The sequence below is a fragment of the Pocillopora damicornis genome, chromosome 12, assembly GCF_964200805.1.
Source record: "Pocillopora damicornis chromosome 12, jaPocDami1.2, whole genome shotgun sequence".
In the NCBI taxonomy this organism is placed as follows: domain Eukaryota; kingdom Metazoa; phylum Cnidaria; class Anthozoa; order Scleractinia; family Pocilloporidae; genus Pocillopora; species Pocillopora damicornis.
The window spans coordinates 16,847,992-16,868,721 of record NC_142681.1 but is presented as its reverse complement, the minus strand read 5'-3'; the positions used below and the strand labels follow the sequence as shown (position 1 = coordinate 16,868,721).

General features: G+C 39.5%; 1 protein-coding gene across 4 annotated transcripts in view; it reads left to right on the top strand.

Moving 5' to 3' along the window:
- Nucleotides 1-26: 26 nt before the first annotated feature.
- LOC149036753 (short transient receptor potential channel 4-like) overlaps nucleotides 27-20,730 on the top strand; it is a 22,982-nt gene continuing 2,278 nt past the window's right edge. The window contains exons 1-10 of one of the 4 annotated variants that reach the window (XR_016181752.1): nucleotides 35-1,032; nucleotides 6,445-6,781; nucleotides 9,935-10,409; nucleotides 10,813-11,014; nucleotides 11,693-11,860; nucleotides 12,345-12,458; nucleotides 17,307-17,452; nucleotides 17,779-17,992; nucleotides 19,409-19,497; nucleotides 20,688-20,730. The exon at nucleotides 20,688-20,730 is cut by the window's right edge and continues 2,278 nt beyond it. Coding sequence is in view for 2 of the 4 variants with exons in the window: in XM_089189655.1 (XP_089045781.1) it covers nucleotides 808-1,032; nucleotides 6,445-6,781; nucleotides 9,935-10,409; nucleotides 10,813-11,014; nucleotides 11,693-11,860; nucleotides 12,345-12,458; nucleotides 13,918-14,010 (1,614 nt within the window). In the remaining 2 variants the exon portion in view is untranslated. Of the gene's footprint in view, nucleotides 1,033-6,444; nucleotides 6,782-9,934; nucleotides 10,410-10,812; nucleotides 11,015-11,692; nucleotides 11,861-12,344; nucleotides 12,459-13,917; nucleotides 15,777-17,306; nucleotides 17,993-19,408; nucleotides 19,498-20,687 lie in introns of those variants that run through there. The other 3 variants (XR_016181753.1, XM_089189655.1, XM_089189656.1) reach the window with 3 other exon arrangements.

Here is a 20,730-nt window from a genome sequence, read left to right as displayed (position 1 = left end):
TGACGCCAACAACAACGACAGGAACAATAACTTTGAGATTTATCACGCGACCCAAGTGTGCAGAAATTTAGTTATACAGTAGTTGGCCGTCATACAGTTTTCATCAGCCATTGAAAATCATTGTTTCCAGGTGACACTAGAATCACCTTTCATGATGCGTGAAAATGAGAGGCTCTGGGACGAGAAAGAATGGACAAATACAGCTGCCTTGCTGTCCATATTTCCATGAATTCTCTCCATGAGAGCCTCCAACAATTCATGTTGAAGCGTTTTGTCGTTCTTTTGACCCGGACACAATAAAGTATGCCTCAAGGCGATAAAGGAAACTTTGATTCATTTCTTCAAAAAGTACGGGAAGGAACCCGGGATTAAGTAGAACGAACCCTGGATTTGGATGGGGATGGAGAGCAGGAAGCAACTGAAAGAAGCTACCGCCAGAAACTGTCTGACGCCCTTGAAGAAGGAGACGCCTATAAGGTCTGGAAACTTCTACCGAATGAAGAATTCAAAAACATACCGCATCTTAAGGACTTAAATGAAGTTTCCAAATCCGTTGCCGACAGAGAGGAAGTCAAGGATTGGTTATGTAAGTTTATCTACTCCGAATTGAATAGCCTCCGCGAGAACAACGGGAAGGAAGATTTGCCGAGCGAAGAAGATCGATTAAACCTAGATATTCAAAGCAACCCTCTGTGCTTAAGTCTAGAATGGCTGTGGAGGAATAATCCACAGTCTCCTCAGCACGAGGAAAGCGAGAAAGGAAGCATTATTGAAGCAGCTCTTGATAATGCTTTTCTACTGGAAAAAATGGCTTCGTACGAAAATCACTTCAGCCATGATAAATACATGGATCGTGCAGAGAAATGTGAAAAGTTTGCCATAGACATCGTTGAGCAAGTAAACGACAACAAAGATCTGCTGCACAAAGTCATGGATATCGACGGAGAGGGAGCTTTGGTGAAGAAGGAGTCCAATGATTTTATTCGTAGCTTGAGTCTGATTAAGATGGCTGCTGATAAAGAGCGCAAAATGGTGAGTGGAAGGTCTATAAGTCTAATAAATAAAGGGGTTAACAAGGTAGTCTGGTATTATCAACTGCTTGTAAGTGAAATCGATTTTTCTCAGGCTTTAATTTGCACTCATATTGGTCAAATAACAAAAATTTGTCTAGTATTGTGTTGACAACCAAAAACCATTTAACGATAACGGAGACATCAGGTATTCTGAGAAATCGAATTCTCGGAAAACGATGTGAATAACAAGACGACAGCGAGGCAAGTTATGATATGATCTACGAGACGACGATACTGTTAAGCCTATAAAAGGACTGCAAAATATTTATAAAATAGTTAGGTCGTAGGTTAGTCAATGCGGGAGCCAATTCAACTCAGCGAAAACAATTCCTGTAGCCGTGGTTTACAATTTAAAACGCACTTCGCCTTCAAAATAATTTACAGACTTTAGGCAAGTGAAAATAGGGTAAGGGAAGCGCAATCACTTCGCTTGTTATGTAATTTAACGGTCAGAAAACAAGGTTGTTCGTCTTGTGAGTGCTACTGAAGTCCGTTAGCCTGCGTTTCTGACGTAGCCGTTTAGATGGAAACTAAGATGGTTTAGGCGGCCGCAACCGTCCTAGGAATGATGCTAATTCGAATTTGCATTCGTCATAAGCCTCTTCATGGATCAAGTTGGCTTGGTCAAACACAGGAAACGCATTATGACACACCAAATAATTTAACTGAGCACCTCTATAAAAACTGTGCGCCGCTGCCTACGATGAAAAAGGAAGACCTCTTTTAAACAAAATTTTAGCTTGTCATGGAGAATTTTGAGTCAGAATTTTCGATTTTAATTCGCGAAAATAAGGAATAGATGCTAATTCCTGAGGAGCTTGGCCCCGAAAAAAATTCGCAGCATGCATTCTAGAAGTGTATACCTAGGGATTATTTTCATTCTCTTCTATACCCTCCTGGGTAATGTATACCTGAGGGTTGTTTTTAATCTCATCTTTACTCTCTAGGGTAGTGCATACCCTCCGAGGTAGTGTATACCGGAGGGTTGTTTTTAATCTCTTCTATACCCTCTTGAGTAGTGTATACCTGAGGGTTATTTTTAATTTCTTCTATACTCTCTTGGGTAGTGTATACCTAAGGGTTATTTTTAGTCTCTTGCATACCCTCCTGGGTAGTGTATACTTGAGGGTTGTTTTCAATCTCTTCAATACCCTCCTGGGTAGTGCATAACTGAGGGTTATTTTTAATCTCTTCTATACCCTCTTGGGTAGTGTATACCTGAGGGTTGTTTTCAATCTCTTCTATACCCTCTTGGGTAGTGTTCACCAGAGGGTTATTTTTAATCTCTTCTACACCCTCTTGGGTAGTGTATACCTGAGGGTTATTTTTAATCTCTTCTATACCCTCTTGGGTAGTGAATACCAGAGGCTTATTGTTAATCTCTTCTATACTCTCCAGGGTAGAGAATACCTGAGGGTTATTTTTAATCTCTTCTATACTCTATTGGGTAGGGTATACCTGAGGGTTATTTTTAATCTCTTCTATACCCTCTTGGGTAATGTATACCTGAAGGTTGTTTTTAATATCTTCTAAACCCTCTTGGGTAGTGTATACCTGAGGGTTGTTTTTGATCTCTTCTATACCCTCTTGGGTAGTGTTTACCTGAGGGTTGTTTTTAATCTCTTCTATACCCTCTTGGGTAATGTATACCTGAAGGTTGTTTTTAATATCTTCTAAACCCTCTTGGGTAGTGTATACCTGAGGGTTGTTTTTGATCTCTTCTATACCCTCCAGGGTAGTGAATACCTGAGGGTTATTTTTAGTCTCTTCTATACCCTCTTGGGTAGTGTATACCTAAGGGTTGTTTTTAGTCTCTTCTATACCCTCTTGGGTAGTGTATACCTGAGGGTTGTTTTTGATCTCTTTTATACCCTCTTGGGTAGTGTATACCTGAGGGTTATTTTTAGTCTCTTATATACCCTCTTGAGTAGTGTATACCTGAGAGTTATTTTTAATCTCTTCTATACCCTCTGGGGTAGTATATACCTGAGAGTTATTTTTAATCTCTTCTATGCCCTCTTGGGTAGTGAATATCTGAGGGTTGTTTTTGATCTCTTCTATACCCAGCTAAGTAGTGAATACCTGAGGCTTATTGTTAATCTCTTCTATACCCTCCTGGGTAGAGTATACCTGAGGGTTATGTTTAGTCTCTTCTATACCCTCTTGGGTAGTGTATACCTAAGGGTTGTTTTTTTAATCTCTTTTATACCCTCCTGGGTAGAGTATACCTGAGGGTTATTTTTAATCTCTTCTATATCCTCATGGGTAGTGTATACCTGAGGGTTGTTTTTAATCTCTTCTATACCCTCTTGGGTGGTGTATACCTGGGGGTTATTTTTAAGCACATCTTTACTGTCCTGGGTAGTGTATACCTGAAGGTTATTTTTAATCTCTTCTCTACCCTCCTGGGTAGTGTATACCTGTGGGTTATTTTTGATCTCTTCTTTACTCTCTAGGGTAGTGTATACCAAAGGGTTAATATTCATCTCTTCTTTACTCTCCTGGATAGTGTATATCAGAGGGTTGTTTTTAATCTCTTCTTTACTCTCCTTGGTAGTGAATACCTAAGAGTTATTTGTAATCTCTTGCATACCCTCCTGGCCAGTGTATACCTGAAGGTTATTTGTAATCTCTTGCATACCCTCTTGGGTAGTGTACACCTGAGTGTTATTTTTAATCTCTCGTATACCCTCTTGGGTAGTTTATACCTGAGGGTCATTTTTAATCTCTTCTTTATTCTCTTACGAAGTGTATACCTGAGGGTTATTTTTAATCTCTTGCATACCCTCCTGGGTAGTGTTTACCTGAGAGTTACTTTCAATCTCTCCTATACCCTCTTAGGTAGCATGTACCTTCTTACACGGCAGTCGCATTAAATGATATTCATAAAAGGGGAATTTGCTCACAATGACCTAAAATGGAATAATGGTGTTTTAGAAAAACGTGAAGACCAGCTTCTACCTTGTTACATTCGATTTTGGCAAGAGTGATGTCTTCGGAAAAGCTAAAAATGCCGTTCCGAAACCTTCGCACATAAAATAGTTAAGAATAGTTGCATTGCGCCGAAGCTTGTAAACTGAACGGTGTCGTGTTGTGCATTAACTCATATATCGTAAACATTAGACTATTTGACATAGAGGAAAAGAAAGGGAAAGAAAAATGACAATTAGAAGACTTAACGTCTTTCAATTTCAACAAAGTCTCTGAATAATAGATCATTCCTCATAATTTCGTGAAGTACACTCCATTTTATTGTTAATTTTCAATCGTTCCCGGCGCTCCGCCACTAAACAATCCAAGATGATCACTCAGAACACTTGTAAGGGTGACGCCGGTTAGAAATGTCAGTAATTTTACGCGACAGTAGCACTAAACATAGGCAAGCTATGCACGCAAGAGTTTTTTGGGGGGGGTGGATGGATTACTTGAAACATTGTAAGTGATGTCTACATTCTTACCAAAGGAAAGAAGAGTATTAGCGCGGAAAGGAATGAAAATGTCGAATTAACTCACACACCGGCATTATGTGGTAGATTGTGTGTGTTGTGCGAATAACTGTAACTAAACATAAACTCTATTGGTACCGCAGATACCTGCTAGTACAAAAGGGAAAATGCAGACTGCAAACTGCAGATCGGATACAGAATGTAGACTAGGTACAAAATGTAGACTGCAGACTGCAGAGTGGGTACAAAAGGCAGACTGAGAATCTTAAGTGTTTTTTCGTCTGGTATGTGATAACATGTCCTCTTACAACTTACCGAGCGTCACGCAATCGCTTTTCCGCGATTAGCTTTCACGATTATTTGCACTATTGTGGAATAGTCCTGGCCCATTTCTTGATGAAAATCGATCGTAATGTAATTTCAAGCCTTCATATAGTCTTCTCACTTTGCGCGTGAGTTGGCTGGTCTGATGTCTGCACAGATTTTACCAACGTAATAAAAGTAGCTGTAGATGTAAATGAGATGTCGCTATTGATTATTTAACATTCGAAAAACAATTGACAACTTTGCACGTGGTCCGCATTATCATCATTTTAAGCGGTATGCGTTTATTTTGTTGACTAAATTGCGGACCGAGACCAAAACTGTTCATTCTACTCAATATATTTTCGACGTTAGTAGATCAAATAATATTAACCTACCTCCGTAAATCATTCATCCTAGATAGCAAAATCAAATAAAAATGCTAATGATGGTATCTGAATTCGTCCTTGGCCAAACACAAACGACTCCACAAGATCACTTTCTCCAGGCATCGAAAACATACACATAATCATTCACAGTTAATTTTAATCAGACATTCATCTAGAGATAGCACCGAGCAAACCAATCTAGAAAAATATAATCGGCACACTCAACGAATCATGAATCTTGCAACATAGCTTGCCGTTAAAGAACTGCTCAAATCAAAATGTTTGGTGCAATTCATCAGCACCTCTAGAAATATTTGATTCGAAATTTTTCCACTCACTCTCGTCGTGAAGGAACAATAACCATGATCGTGCTACAGTGCATAGAACTCCATTTTCTCTCGAACAACTGTCCACCATTTTCACAGCATGAGTAACACGTTTACTATGGGTAATCTGATATCTTTCATCTGTCCAGTAGTATCACACTTCTCATAAAGCGCGGTAAAATACACGTTGAAAACACAGAAAAACCAACATTTCTCATTCTAAAAGATGACTGAACTTTACTAACCGCTCTCACCGAATTCCCCATTACTTTGGCGAAATTTGAACACCTCTTAAACCAAAGAGCAAAAACGACGCTCTGATTGGTGCGAGATACATACCCTAATGCGGCGATCTGATTGGTGCGAGATACATACCTTAAACGATCTAATTGGTGCGAGAAACATACCATTCTCTGTACACTAACATATATAACTTAAAAACGCATTAATCTACCGTAATTTGGTAAGGCAGCGCCAGACTCTCTCATAAAGAGAACGCGAGGTGCAAAAGCAAACTTGAACCTTTTTCGGTTTATTTTGACGGTATTAACCTTGGACGAAACCTCGCTTGCAAACATTAAATCAACCTCGAAGATCGGAATAAGAGAATGGCTGAGTATAAAATTGGATTTCATTGCAAATCCTAAGTGGTATGTTTTTTCCAAGAGCTGTCTTGCCCTCAATAACACGCGATTCTCAAACCTGCTAATATTGCTGAATCTCAGCATCAATTCAGGGAAATGAATTTTCTCATAAAAAACCAAACATTTCTCTAACACTTGCCAATCGTTGTCTATCGTCTAGCATTGACCAACATCAGCATTTTTTCACGCCTTCTTTTGAACAAAGACACTCACAAGGATTTCATTTTGACCACAGTTTCACTTTGGTTTTACTTGATTTTCAGTTTGTGGCAAGCCCAAACTGTCAATTTGTTCTTGACGAAGTCATCTACAAACAAAGTCCTGGTTGGCGAAATAGGGGAATAGGGATTAAAGCAGCTTGGTGCTTGCTCCAACTTTTACTCGTCAGCCTTACGATCCCTTTTTACATTCCACTTAAGTTAATTCGCAAGAATTTCCCGTGCTGCGGATTTGATTCCCACTGGCTGAGAAAGCTGTATGAGGATCCTTATTCGAAGTTCCTTAACCACACCATGTCATACGTGATATTTCTGGCTTTAATCTTTGGGTCATCTTTTGAGTACAGGTATGGACCTGACGGAGCAGGCCTTACGTGGATTGGTGAGTTGATTTTCATTTTAATAATCACGTAATGATTTCATATCTTGGCAAATCTTGTACAGAATATATTTTATTTTGATAATTAGTTGTCACGCAAAATCCAAATAAATACTGCGAGAGAAATTTTGAATGCTTTTAAATCCAAATGTTTCAGAGGCCTAATATTGTAAATTAGTAAGAAGATACATCGAAAACTTCAGTGATTAGATTCATTGAGCCATTTCCTTGGAAACATAATTTTCAAAGCAGCATTTGAGATCAGCTTTTGATGTCACTATCACTGGACTCTACAATTGATTTTTTTCTTCCATGTACCGTAATAAAAATGAAAAAGTGAAACCCCTCAGCTGACTTTTTTCGCTGCCTGTGCTTCTTTTCAACGGAAGTAATCGCAGGACAAATATCGATGTAAACGGGGGTTTTTGCATGATAACTGCCTGGTGATTTTGTACTATGTGACGAAAATTAGCCGATAGAATCAGTCGGAAAATTAATGAGTAGGCTGTAATTAACAAAAATCCAGACATTCTTAAACACTCTTTGCGGCGCATCTACAACGTCCGATGGCCAAAGATGATCCCAAATGAAGACCTGTGGAAGCGAGCGGGACAGGAACCAGTAGCAAAACAAATTTTGAAGAGGAAGTAGGGCTGGATCGGACACACCTTCAGGAAGCAAGCATCCAGCATCACACGCCAAGCTCTGACCTGGAACCCGCAGGGAAAGAGGAAGAGAGGCCGGCCTCGCAACAGCTGGAGGCGAGACACTGAGGCAGAGCTCAAGCAGCAAGGTACAAACTGGACAGGAGCAGCAAGATTAGCCCAGAACAGAGTGCGATGGCGAGGGGTCGTCGATGGCCTATGCTCCACACGGAGCCACGGGCCTTAGTAGTAGTAGTAGTGTAATTAACAACTAGACCCTGTGAGCAGGGTAACTGGGATACCTGGATGGTACTGGATCCTTGGAATCAAGTGTAGTGATACTACGGGTGTCGGATTAGTATACTGAAATAGTGAGCTCAAGTCTGGCTAAGGGCATACACCTATTTTAAAACATAGGCATGATATGCATGCAAGAGTTATTTTTTGTAGGGTGGGTGGATTACTTGTGGTCTACATTCTTACAAAAGGAAAGAAGAGTATTAACGTGGAAAAAAACGAAAATGTCGAATTACCTCACATACAGGTATTTTGTGGTAGATTATGTGTGTTGTGCGATTAAATGTAACCAAAAGTAAACTGTATTGGTGCCACAGATACCTGTTAGTACAAAATGCAGACAGCAGACCGGATACAAAATATAGACTGGAGACTGCAGAGTGGGTACAAAATGCAGACTGAGAATCTGAAGAGTTTTTACGTCTGGTAAATAATAACATGTCATCTTACAGCTTACCGAGCGTCACGCAATCGCTTTTCCTCGATCAGACTTCACGATTATTTGCACTATTGTGGAAAATTCCTGGCCCATTTCTTGATGAAAATCGATCGTAATATAATTTCAAGCCTTCAATATACTCTTCTTATTTTGTGCGCGAGTTGGTTTGTGTGATGTCTGTACAGATTTTACCAATGTAATAAAAGTAGATGATGTGAATAACAGTGATGGTAAAGCAAGCTTAAAACGGCAGAAATCACCAGAAACTACAACGGATACACAGTTCGCGACTCAATCCGGTCCAAAATTACCGCTCAATAACATCTTTTAGTGTGGACTGGCCGCGAACAATACGACTTGTGTATGCGTCTGTAAGTATTTCGAGCGTTTGCGCTATAACGCTTCAGGTGATCGTAATCCAAACACGTTGAAATACGAAACGACCGACAAAAGAAAATCTCGTGCTCGTCATGTGACCCGGACCTGTCCATGCATGACAACGTCAATCATCATCAAGATAACACGTGATCAGCATGTGAACATCTTCACCCTCATTGGATCACAGTTATAGTTGTCATGGTGTTGAGGGCCCAATGAACTCTGGGTACTATTGCGCAATTTTTCCATTTTGTGGCGGAGGAAAAAAAAAAAAAAAAAAGACAAAAAAACAAAGGTATTTTATGACTGGGCTACCACAGGTATCCCAGTAATTAATTGCTGTGTGTGAATTGAGATTGTCGAGGGGATTGTTCAACAATATTCAATGAGCCTGAGGCGATTAATTGTTTGGCATAATTGTTCAGGTGCTCCAGAACTCTGGCCCCTGCCATAATCACCTTGCACGAGGTGATTATAGTGAGATATGACGCAATCCTCAACCAATTAGAGTCCGTGCATTTATACACACACCTAAGCAATTATACAATAAAGAAACATCCTAGTTGTAGTGTTTGAATTGTTAAAAGAAACGGTCGCATGGGGATGGTAAGTTTAACGAACAATTTCAAATTTTGCCGCTTGAATCGAAAGTAAAGTTCATTTGAATTGCTTTCGTATGTATTTCTGACGGTTTTAGATCTACCTGCTTGATTTATATCGGCTACGCTTCATGTTGACAAGTCCCTCAAAATGGCGGCCAAACTTGGAGATTGCCGAAAATTAGGTAAGTTCACGGACTTATAAAGTTCTCGCAAAGGTCGGGCCGCAAAGTTTTTTTCTGTAGTTACCTTTTCTATGGCACCTACTTCCTAGCTATGTTAGTTGGATCAGTTAAGAACGCCTCACTTTTTCAAAAATTTACCTTGAATTTGATCGGTTTTGGCGTGTGTGACTTAGGCGAACTGATAAGGTGTCATTCAAGTCTTCCTGTTTCCTTGATTGACACGTGATGTTTACGAAAGCCGCCTCGATAGATAAGATAGAGTTAATATACATGGCTGTGGTATTTGTTTTTTGCTGAGTTCCGTAGTTTTTTGTAAATTGTCCTCCAAAGTTGTATGAAATTAAAGTCTTGAAAAGTGTCACGACAAGCCTTCGCTCGAGTGAAATTTAATTTCCGTAAAACTCTGAAAAATAAAGAGATCCGATCAAACTGATTGTGGTTTTAGTACAGGTACATGAATGTCTTACAACACACGAGAAACGAGCGAAATCCGTGTCTCAAGCAAAATCGACCGGACCGCTCTTACAGAGACACTCTCTTAATCCTTGTTCATAGTTAAAAAAAGAGAGTACATAAGTTTTACTTATAACTTGATCACTGAATCCTACCCACAGATTGGGTTATTATGCTCTTCGTTCTCGGCCTACTCATACAGGAAATCGTGGAAATCTGGAGGCAAGGTGCTTTCATTTACTTCTCAAAGTGGTGGAATGTTGTTGATACAGTGATTATCCTCACATTCATGGTGGCCTACGTTCTATGGCTGGTCGCGTGGCGCGTTTACGGAGAGTGGAGGCCTGAAAAAAAATCATTCATCGTTGCAGATGCCATTTATGCCAGTGCATCCGTCATAGTCTATTTTTATTTGGCACACTTTTTCCAGGTCAATTCAACCCTGGGTCCCTTACAGCTGTCACGTTACAAAATGCTGAGAGATGTCCTTAAGTTTCTTGCCATCTTTCTCCTTCTCTACTTTGCGTTTGCTACAGGGGTGGCCAAGATTTACTCGTACTATGTTGCCTCTCAGAGAGAGCTCCAAAAGCGGGACACCAAAACCGCTGACTACCAACTTTCTCATCCATTTGCTTTGTGAGTATTCCAGAATATCTTTGGATTTTTCTCAAAGAGTGGTTGTCGAGCTAAGTTTCGGTTTCAAACTATTACTGAACATCATTTTGTTTCGTGCTTAAAATTTATTTTGATAACATGTTGCTTTGATTGAAGATTTGAAATATTTTCCAAAATACTGGGTATTTGTGTTGCCCCTACTACCTACGAACCCAGAGACGATCGGGAATGATAGACAAACACAGAAACTTTTTAAAAAAACTGGAACTGACGACACCTGTTATATATATTTTAAAGTTGTTTGCCCGTTGCAAAAAATTAATCAGTCATGAACTCATATTGATAGAAAAACCTAGTCCGTGGCTTTAACCTTAATTTCGATTAAAAATAATTAGATGAAATTTTGTTTTCACACCTTTTTTAGACATACCAACACTTTCATTATCTTGTTTTGGTTGCTGTTTGATGGTGGTGGACAGGAGGAGAGCATTTCAGTGCAGGATCAAAACTTCACTCTCACTACCGAATTTGGTCGCGTATTTATGGGAGCCTACGTCATATGCACCATCCTTGTTGCCGTCAACATGCTGATAGCTATGATGGACGACTCATTCCACAAAATCAAGGTCATTTAAAAGGGTTATTGGTTAAAGGGTTATTGTCTATGGTTAACAAACCAAAGACAAAAACTAAAAAGTTGACGCAAAACAACTGACGAAAATTTAGGAGTCTCTACAATCACAGTACAAGCTTCTTTTAAATGTTAATTTGTTCTTATTAACTTTTCTGAGTTGATGACATAAATTGCTCACCGTAAATTGTTTGAAAAGCTGACGCTTCGAGCGTTAACTCTTCGTCAGAGCGAAACGACGAGTGTTGTGAAGAAAAGCTGACGTTTGGAAAGTCAGCTGTAGAAACTTTTCAGGTGACCAATTTACAATATCAATTCAGATAATAAAACCGAATTATATTAGAAAAAGATGATCGCCGAAATCGTTTCAGAGTCACAGGCAGAAGAAATAAGTACGTTTAAAATGCAAGGTACTGGTTCTCCTAAACAAGCTTAGCACAACCCTTTCCCCCCACCCCCCCCCCCGTACTTCTAAAGTGAAATTGCTATGAATTAAAAACTCTAACAAACTAGTCTGACGATAATTCCCTTGCAAGCTTTAGTTAGGGAAATTTCCCCAACTTCATATTGAAATCACCAACCACTGAGCTCTAGTCTCTGTACATGATCCAAGTTGTTGTTGTTGTTTTTTTTTCAATGCTCAGTTAAACATAACCTTTGCGCTTTTTCTCAGAAAAACGCTGTTGTAGAGTGGAAATTCTCAAGAACCCAAATGTGGCTGGAATGGATTGACAAAGGCAACTCTGTTCCGGTTCCATTCAATATTCCATACGTTGTTCTGCGCCTTTTCTTTTGGTTTTGGTGCGGCTGTCTTGAATCACTGTGTTTCAAATGCGAAGTGGTACGAAATTAATTTTAAACTTCACCACCCCTACTTTAGTCTTCTTTTAATGATCCAAATGAAAATCCTTTGACGTCTAATTTTTGGCCACCAGCGTTTGAGCGTACAGAGACCGACTAGTTCACTTGGCCAGTTGAAATGGTTTGTCTAACCATTTAGAGCACGCATTAAGAAGAGCGTAGTTAGCGAAATCTTCAACACTCATTTAGTATTTTAAATGTTATCCTGGTGAAGAAATCAGTCTTATTTTTTGTTAAAAAAAGTTGAGGAAGGAATTCGAGAAAAATGAAGAGATTTTGCGATGATTTGGATGCCCATTTGATGGTGAATAATATCCATGGTTGGTTCGAATTCAAGCGTCAGCGTGCGTTCAGTCTTACTGCAATTTGACGTCATTTAAGATCCATAACTGAAAAGACGTAGGTCAAATGGAATCTATTTGTTAACCATATACGTGAATTTATTACTTTTTTTATGTTAACAGAATAACGAAGAAGAAAACACATGTTGCCGCGGGAACAAAGTCTCAAGAGAAGGTATTCCAGGATGCAATTTCGAACGATGTGACGGCTGCAAGGACTCGGCAACTCCCAATGAGGTACTCTTCACAATTTTTTGTTTGTTTGTTTATTTGGAAATATATCTGAAGATGTAACACATCGTTTAGTAACCAAAGCCGCTAAAAATTCAGAGAATGATTAAACTAATTAATACTCAAAGCTAACCAATCGACGTTCACGGAATGAACTCCTCACTTGTGTGGGATTTGACACTAAATTAACAAAAAAATCTATTTGGGGCAAAAATATGCTTGGATATTTATACACGATCAATAATTATTCTGAGAGATGGAGTAATTTAAGGAACAGATCTAGATGTCTCACGACAACTATACGACCATATCTTGGAGCCGAAAAGATTTTACCGTGTTTATCAGCCTTCAAGCATTTTTTTTTTTATCTTTTTCATTTTTTGAGCGGGACAAAAAGGTTAGCGTCAAACACTTGTAAAGCGTGAGAAGTGGATTATAAATGAAATTGACAAATATTTACCAAAACGGGGGTAAAAGTGGTGGACATTTACCGAGCCGCAAAGCTGCGAGGTAAATATCCATCACTTCCACCGACACTGAGGTGAATAATTGTTTTATTATATACCACACAGAAACCAAAACAATACTTTATATCTCCCTATATACCGAAAAATGTTAACCTGACCCTTGACGCGCGATTTTACTTATTTGGCTGCTTCGAGTTGAATGGTACTTGCTAATTACCTCCGAACTAACCAATCAGCGCGCTCGAAAAGCAATATTCACCTGAGTGTTAGATACTAAGGTGAAATATCTGAATCGAGCGAAAAGAAGTCAATTTTCTCTAATCTCCACTCTATCTAACTGAGGATCAGAAGGAAAGTAAGGACTTTCAATCTAAACGATAGTTTTAACTCAAAGCAACCTTGTTCGAAACATTCCTAATGAAGCCTCAGTAGATGAATGCTGAATACACCACGATCAACATGATTAATGAAGGTAATAGGACCGAGTGGACTCCAATTTGGTCTGTAATCATACGAGTGATTAACAAAATCGGACGACAGCGAAGCGAGAGTCCGATTTGTCAATCACGAGTATTATTACAGACAGAATTGGACGACACAAAGTTCTGTTACCAATTAATCATAACTGTTTCAATTTGCGAAAACAACAAATACATTTAGGACAAAATATGTGCAGAAGAGGCAATGTCAAAGTAAAAAATTCCTCAACTTTAGAAATTCCACAATTTTTTTGGATAAGAAGTTGTTGCTATGGTTATCGTGATCAATTCTGTTATTGGTGGCTTCGACTGGAAGGACTAACTTTGATTGGCTGCTTCAACTGTCCGATTACAGTCAACTGTTCGATCACAACTCTACAGAATGATTAGTGAAAAATAAAGCAGCTATTGCACAAATCCCATGTGAGATTTTAATCATGCAATTTATTGGCAAGCTCTTGTGTACTAAAACTAATGCCATTTAATTATTCCTACGTTTGACTCTTGTCAATGAAACAGGAACGCCTTGAAACATTGAAAACTTTGGTCATAAAATATCTGAAAAAGCACTACGAAGCCAAATGGAATGAATGCAGGGCGGCAACTGCCTGAAGTGACTCTGAAAAGGATCTACCATTAATGTACTCAGGCTGAAGATACTCCTTGTTTGCTTAGTTTTGTTTTAAATGTGAATAGACCGATGTTTTACCGTAGTCCGTACAGTTTTCGTTTTTTGATGCTAGATGGTAGTCTTTCTCTTTGGCCAGAGTTGACGAATGTACATACAGAAGGAAAAACAGTGAAGATTTATTGGTATGCAGAGTCGAAAGTTTTTAGGATAAAAAAAAGTTGAGAAGCCAACTTCAACGTTTTAAAAACGGCTATTGCCAACAGAGGTCCCCAAATTTGTAGTGAACACAATTGTTACTTAAAGTTTAATGATTAATTTCTGAAATCAGAAAATTTAAAGAAGTATGCTCTAGGGGCAGTTTCAACTCCATCTTCTCCATTCCAAAGTATCTATCTTTGCTTGAATGCTACCACGATAGTAGCTTAAGATTGGCTATACCACTTTGAAAGACGGGAGGTTTATATATCGGTATTTCGAAATACACCAGGTACTATAACGATTTGACTGATGATTACATACTAAGTTAGATTACCCACGCATTTGATTGGTTTTTTCTTATGATCTATTGGAGGACAGACGCATAGATGACGTCACCATTAGAAATAATGTCCTTTTTATTATATAAAACAGATAGATTCCATGGTGCCGAAGGTTTATTCTATACTAATAGGGATCTTTAGAAAACCACGATAAAGACGGAAACGAGGACGTAGCAAAACAGAAGATTTAATGAGTAGGACAATAGCTCAGCACGTGCATTTTAAAACTGTGCACATTTCTTAGCCGTTCTCTACAAAATAACAACGTGAAATCATCAAAATTTGTGTGGTCCGAGAAAGGAAACCCCGACGGCAAATTATTTCGGGTTCTATCGGGAACTCAACGCCGCCCTCATATGTTATGCAGAGGTTAACTTGCGGCGCCGTAAGAGATGGTAAGCACATCCAGTCAGTCGCAAAATTCCAACTAAAAAGTTGACCTAATTTTCAAACAAACGTCTTCCTTGGCGTTGCCGTCCTAACTGCGAAAGGTCCTGAATAGATCACAGAAGACATCAAAATATGGTATGAATATCATGAGACTCGGTCGTATTTTTTACGTTCCGTTTAAGGTTCTTATCACAATTTGATGTCATCTGTGATCTATTACTGAAGAGAAGCACATGTTAGCGGGATAATGTATGTATATTACGTAAAAGTTACATGTAAATCACTTCTGGGAGTTAAAGGGTTTAACTAATCAAAACTAGAAGCAGATAGCTGAAGATGAGCCAAAGGGAGGCTATTAGATCCTGACAGGCTGGTATCGCCAGTTTAATCGGAATGTATTCTGTTACTTTTAGTTAACCTGGCTCCTGCTAGTTTTTTTCTATTCTCAGACAAGGAGGTGGAGTTTCAGACTCCAAATACTTGTACATAAGGAACGAGTTATTTGGCCAGGTTTATGCCCACAGGTGTTGACTAGCCATTGTTGTCAAGACCTTTTCAATCAAGATCTTTGTTCACGGAGCTTTGAGCCCATACGTCACCTGTTGCGTTTGATGATGACCTGATAAGACAAATGGGTGATGTGCTATGAGCAATCCTTCTTCTTCGGCTGTCGCGCGAGTCCAAAATCTAAGAATAGCTAAGGCCAACTTATGGATAGAGTAATCTAGAAAGGAAACATGTTCGTCAACTTGAAATTAGTAGTCTTGTAGCAAAACTTGCATGGTAAAGATTAAAGTGACTAAAAGAACTCCAAAAAAGTCGCGAGGTTTTTGCGGTCTCGAAAGCTTCCCGAAAGTCACAGAAAAATCCAGAAAGATGGTAACCATCCAACCCCGTAGTACAACATAATTTCCTGCGTTTATGGAATTTCCGTTTGCGAACTTCATCTCTGGTAAACTGTATGTCAGTGTTTCGTCCGTCAGGGTTGTGGTGGGAAGCGTCGATTTCGTCGTGCCGTACGGTGGTAAATGTATCGTCAACGTTGCGTAGCCAAAACGGTACTGTTCGTCGGCAAGTCGATAAGGCGCGTTCCTCAAACATGCAATTTACCAGAGAAGTCGAAAAAAATGGTGAACTTTTTTTTCTCGTCTGCCTCGTAAGCCGTGACGACAACTCACTGCGGACGACAGTTTACAGGAAACAGACTCAAGAAACCCGACATAACACAAAGCCACAGGACTATCAACTATACGGACTCTAACACGAGTGCAGCTAGTATGCAACACGACAGACAACTTATCCGACGAGAACAAATACCTTTACCGTATTTTTTTAAAGAAAAACTACCGAAAAAAACGAAACCGCAACTCCTACGACTACAGCAATTATACCTTACATAAAGGGCATGTCTGAGAACATCCCGCGCATCCTACAACCCTTCAATATCCGCATCGCCCACAAACCCACCACCACACTTGGCCAGTTACAAACAAACGCCAAACACAAAGAGGAACAGCGCGAGGAACAGACAGGAAGCGGTTTATCAGATCAATTGCTCCGACTGCCACGCCTCCTACGTCGGAGAGACTGGCAGAATCCTCACGACAAGACTGACTGAACACAGGCGAGCGACGAGGAAAGGTGATGTCACCAATCACACCGCTGAACATCATCGACTTACGAACCACACTTTTGACCGAGACTCTGCGTAATGCCTAACCTAACTGGAAAGTTGGTTTAATAACTAAGAATAGACTAATCTCAACAGGTGTCAACTAGTACCGGCACCATATAAACGACCTCAGCACAACATCAACTTTACAAACAAACGACCACAACGACCGAATGTTACCCTCGGATCCAAACAGACCAATCACGACCGTCTTACTCCACTTAAGTCTTACGGCCAATAACATCACGGCAAAACTGACCAATCAGATTATACGACTCTGATGATGACTTCCACTGATGATGACGTTAGTCGCAACTAGCCACAACAGTCCTTCTCAGAACCACAGTATCGTAATTACCATGTTAACCAACAGTATTTACACATTAATGAGCGAGTGAGTGACTCATTTGCAGGTAAGGAAAAAATCGTTTCAAGTTAAAAGAAAACAGCCAAAAAGATATGGTGGCTAGCGCGCCGCGCAGAACTCTGACAGTACTTTTCGTGTGTCTTACTCCCAGGGTTCCGCACGCTAGCCACCATTTGATTTTTTTAAACTCGCGCAACAGACATCGCCGAAAAAGAGGAGTTACTAAATATGCTCGCTATGTCATATATTTAAGGCATATAAACACTTTCATTGGCTTGTTTTGGTTTTTGTTCGGTGGTGGTGGAGAAGAAAAGAGCATCTCAGTGAGGGATCGAGAATTTCTCCTTGTTACCGAGTTTGGAAGGATCTTGATGGGAGCCTACGTGATCTGCTCAGGGATAGTTGCCTTCAACACGCTGGTTGCCATGATGAATGACTCAGTCCGTAGAATTATGGTATGTGGTATTGATAAAGAGCCAGGAAAAAAACCTCAGCCTTAAATTCATGTATAAATCGCGGGCCACTTGTTAAAAAATTTAACTCGCAATTCGGTGATGTTTTTCGTTTGGCACTTCTTTAGTGCCAACCGAAGGAACCAGTTGGCACAGTGAAGGAACCGGTGACTTGTCACCGGTTCCTTCACTTGCAACGATCCAGTTTTGTGGTATAAAGCATATTGTACATATAAAGTATAAAATTTCATATGGTATTTTCTTCTTTTATATTTGATAAGAACATCGATGGACAAAAAAATGACTTTATTTAGTTCTTATCTTCGAAGGTAAATGCTCAAGAAGAATGGAAATTCTCAAGAACTGAAGTGTGGTTGGATTGGATTGATAAAAGCAACACAGTTCCAGTACCTTTCAATATTCTTTAGGTCGTCGTGCTGTGTTGTAAAAGAGCCTTATCCATCGTACTAAAACGTTGCATTAAGGAAAGAGATATACTTAAAGAAACTGTTTCCTGCGGCTTTTTCCTTCAATATTATCCTGGTAACTCTAGTTTAACTTTTTTACATTTTTTTCTAGCACTCAGAGTATTCAAGTTAATTAAGGCTTTCGTTTTCTACCCTATATAGCTTCTAACGTTTTCTCTTTTTAACTCGCCCTGCGTAGACAAAGACAGCATTTACTTTCTATCCGATATTCCGTTTTGCCATAAAACAAGACTACCATTTAAAAAATCTATACAATATTTCTTACTTTAAAATCATATGCTAATGTCATTCTCTAATAACTAATAGTCATGTACATAAACCTTTTTTAGAAAGACAAAAGTGGAGTTTTCTCAAAGCGCAGTGAATTTCATTAACAAAAAGTATGATTCTTTTGCCTTAGAACAACATTAACCAAGATGAAACCTTTTGTTGTTCGGAGGAGAGAACATGCAATTCATCATTGAGATGTAATACATCAAAACCCTTCTTGCTAAAAAAAGATCTAAGATAACAATTCATAGAAATTTTTACTGAGAGACTCAAAAATAAGACAATGTGGACGAGAGAGTTGAAGGGAATATACGAATTTCTTTTAGTTTCTTCGGTCTTTCCTCTCAGTGTTTTTGCCCTATCTTTAAATTCCTCCGCTATGACACGTTCATTCAACTGAAAAGACTTGAAACTTCCGGTTCAAATTCCTCACCCCACCCAGACAAGGTTCAAATTCCTCACCCCACCCCGACAAGGTTCAAATTCCTCGCCCCATCCAGACAAGGTTCAAATTCCTCACCCCACCCAGACAAGGTTCAAATTCCTCGCCCCACCCAGACAAGGTTCAAATTCCCACCCGCTGGCAAGAACGACAATCAAATTTCCTTGAGTTGCCAGGGGGATGTTGAAGCTTCGAATTGATTGGCGGATAATAGTCATATCATAAACCTTATTGCAGCCGTTGAACAAAAAAGTTTCCGAGCCCGGTGAGATCTCCTTTTCGTTTTTCTACCTTGTAGCACTGTTGCGGTTCTTTAAATATTCAAGCCAGTCAGGAGCACAGTTAAAAGCAAAAGCCATACAATTATTGATGGAACATTTAACTTGACATTGGCCATAAACTTCTCAAACACCGAGTCTACTTTTAACTCTTTCACATGATGTCGCGCTTAGCTTTTAAGTGGGCGGTATTCTGCCGAGAGTAGGAGTTATCAGGTCAGAATCATGATGGATTAATTATGATGAAATATTGAGAATTTTTTTAGTCATAACGGATTGCCTTTGGAGCGAAAAAAGATTGATTTTTATCAAAAGTACCGACCATTCGTAATTTCATAATTCAGTCTGATGATTATATGGGAGAGCAGTGAGAACAATCCATCGATCCGTATCCGTGTTGTTTCTACGTTTCTACTTTCTTTCAAACGCTACTATTCTGATATCCTAACAAACGATCTCTTTTGTTCTAAACGCACTGCAGTAATGGCAAATTGGGTAGTGAAGTATCTGAAGGGGCCTTACTCAGACAAATGGAGAGACTTCATAGCGAAACCATCATGAGGACCTAAGGTTTGTTTTGAAGTCCACTCTTTTTAAGTAGAAATCTGTCCACTAACAGAAAGAGGTATTTCATAGGCAGCTGCCGTTTATTAACCGCTGGCGTTCCACAACCGCAACGTATATAAATAGTAAAATCTCATTGTATATAATATCGTAATTTTTTGAAATATCAAGAAAGAGGTCACATGGTAAAAGATTTGAATCACTGAGCGGTGGTTTAATTTTTATGATGATGTAGATTATGTACTAGCTGAATAGAACATTTCCATACTTGTTTTTATTACTTTTCTGAAATCTGTGCGTTCCCAGTAGATACAATCACCAGGATCAATAGTTAATTTTTGGTAATGACAGGTGTTACACTAGATATTTTAAATACACTTGCACCATTCCTTCAGAAATTGAATCATTACGAATAAACGCTAATGCACCGATCAGTTCGAAGCTTTACCATCGTTCCCCGGGCAACTTACGGCTGTCTCTTCTGCCTTGCCCGTGTGTGAGGGGGGGGGGGGGGGAGTTTGAACCGGAACTTTCCAGTGTTTCCAACTGTACAAACGTGTTTTATCTTCTAAATATGAAGGAGGTTAAAAGGTAGAAAGTTCACTTTCGCGAGCAGATGGCTCAGAAAAAAAGGTCTACAAGAGAATCACGGTCGCCTTCTTTGCCCTTACAAAAATCCGGCAATTCGGGGCGGGAAATTTGAACACAAGTTTTGCCCCAAGGGCAGAAATCTGAGCGAAACAGTCTTCAAAAGTTCAAAAGACTGGGGTGGTTGTTGAGGCTTCGAATTAATCGACGCATAAATTCAACATGCGATTGGCGTTACTAATTAAAATAGATCATCTCCTTGTGCGATTTGACTGTGCCAAGTTATGACAGATATGGGCAAGCCGAAAAGTTCGAATGTTTTTGTAAGTTAGTTGGGGAAGCGGTGGTGGGGTGTAAGTTTTTGCCGTGCGTCGTCATGGTATGTTACATCCCAAATTTAAATGCTAATCCTCCCTTGCGTTAATCATTTAGCTTGGATTTCTGCTCTCTAAGGCTAGGATGAATTAGAGATAGGAGCACCTTCTAAACCGTTTAAAGTCGAGATTTGGTTTGGATGGCAAGGCACTAGAATGGTTTGCGTTGTACCTTGCGGATCGTACACAGCGTGTCACTGTAAATGACGGCCTATCATCTGCTTTTCCACTTAGACAAGGAGTTCCTCAAGGGAGTTGTCTCGGGCCTCTTCTGTTT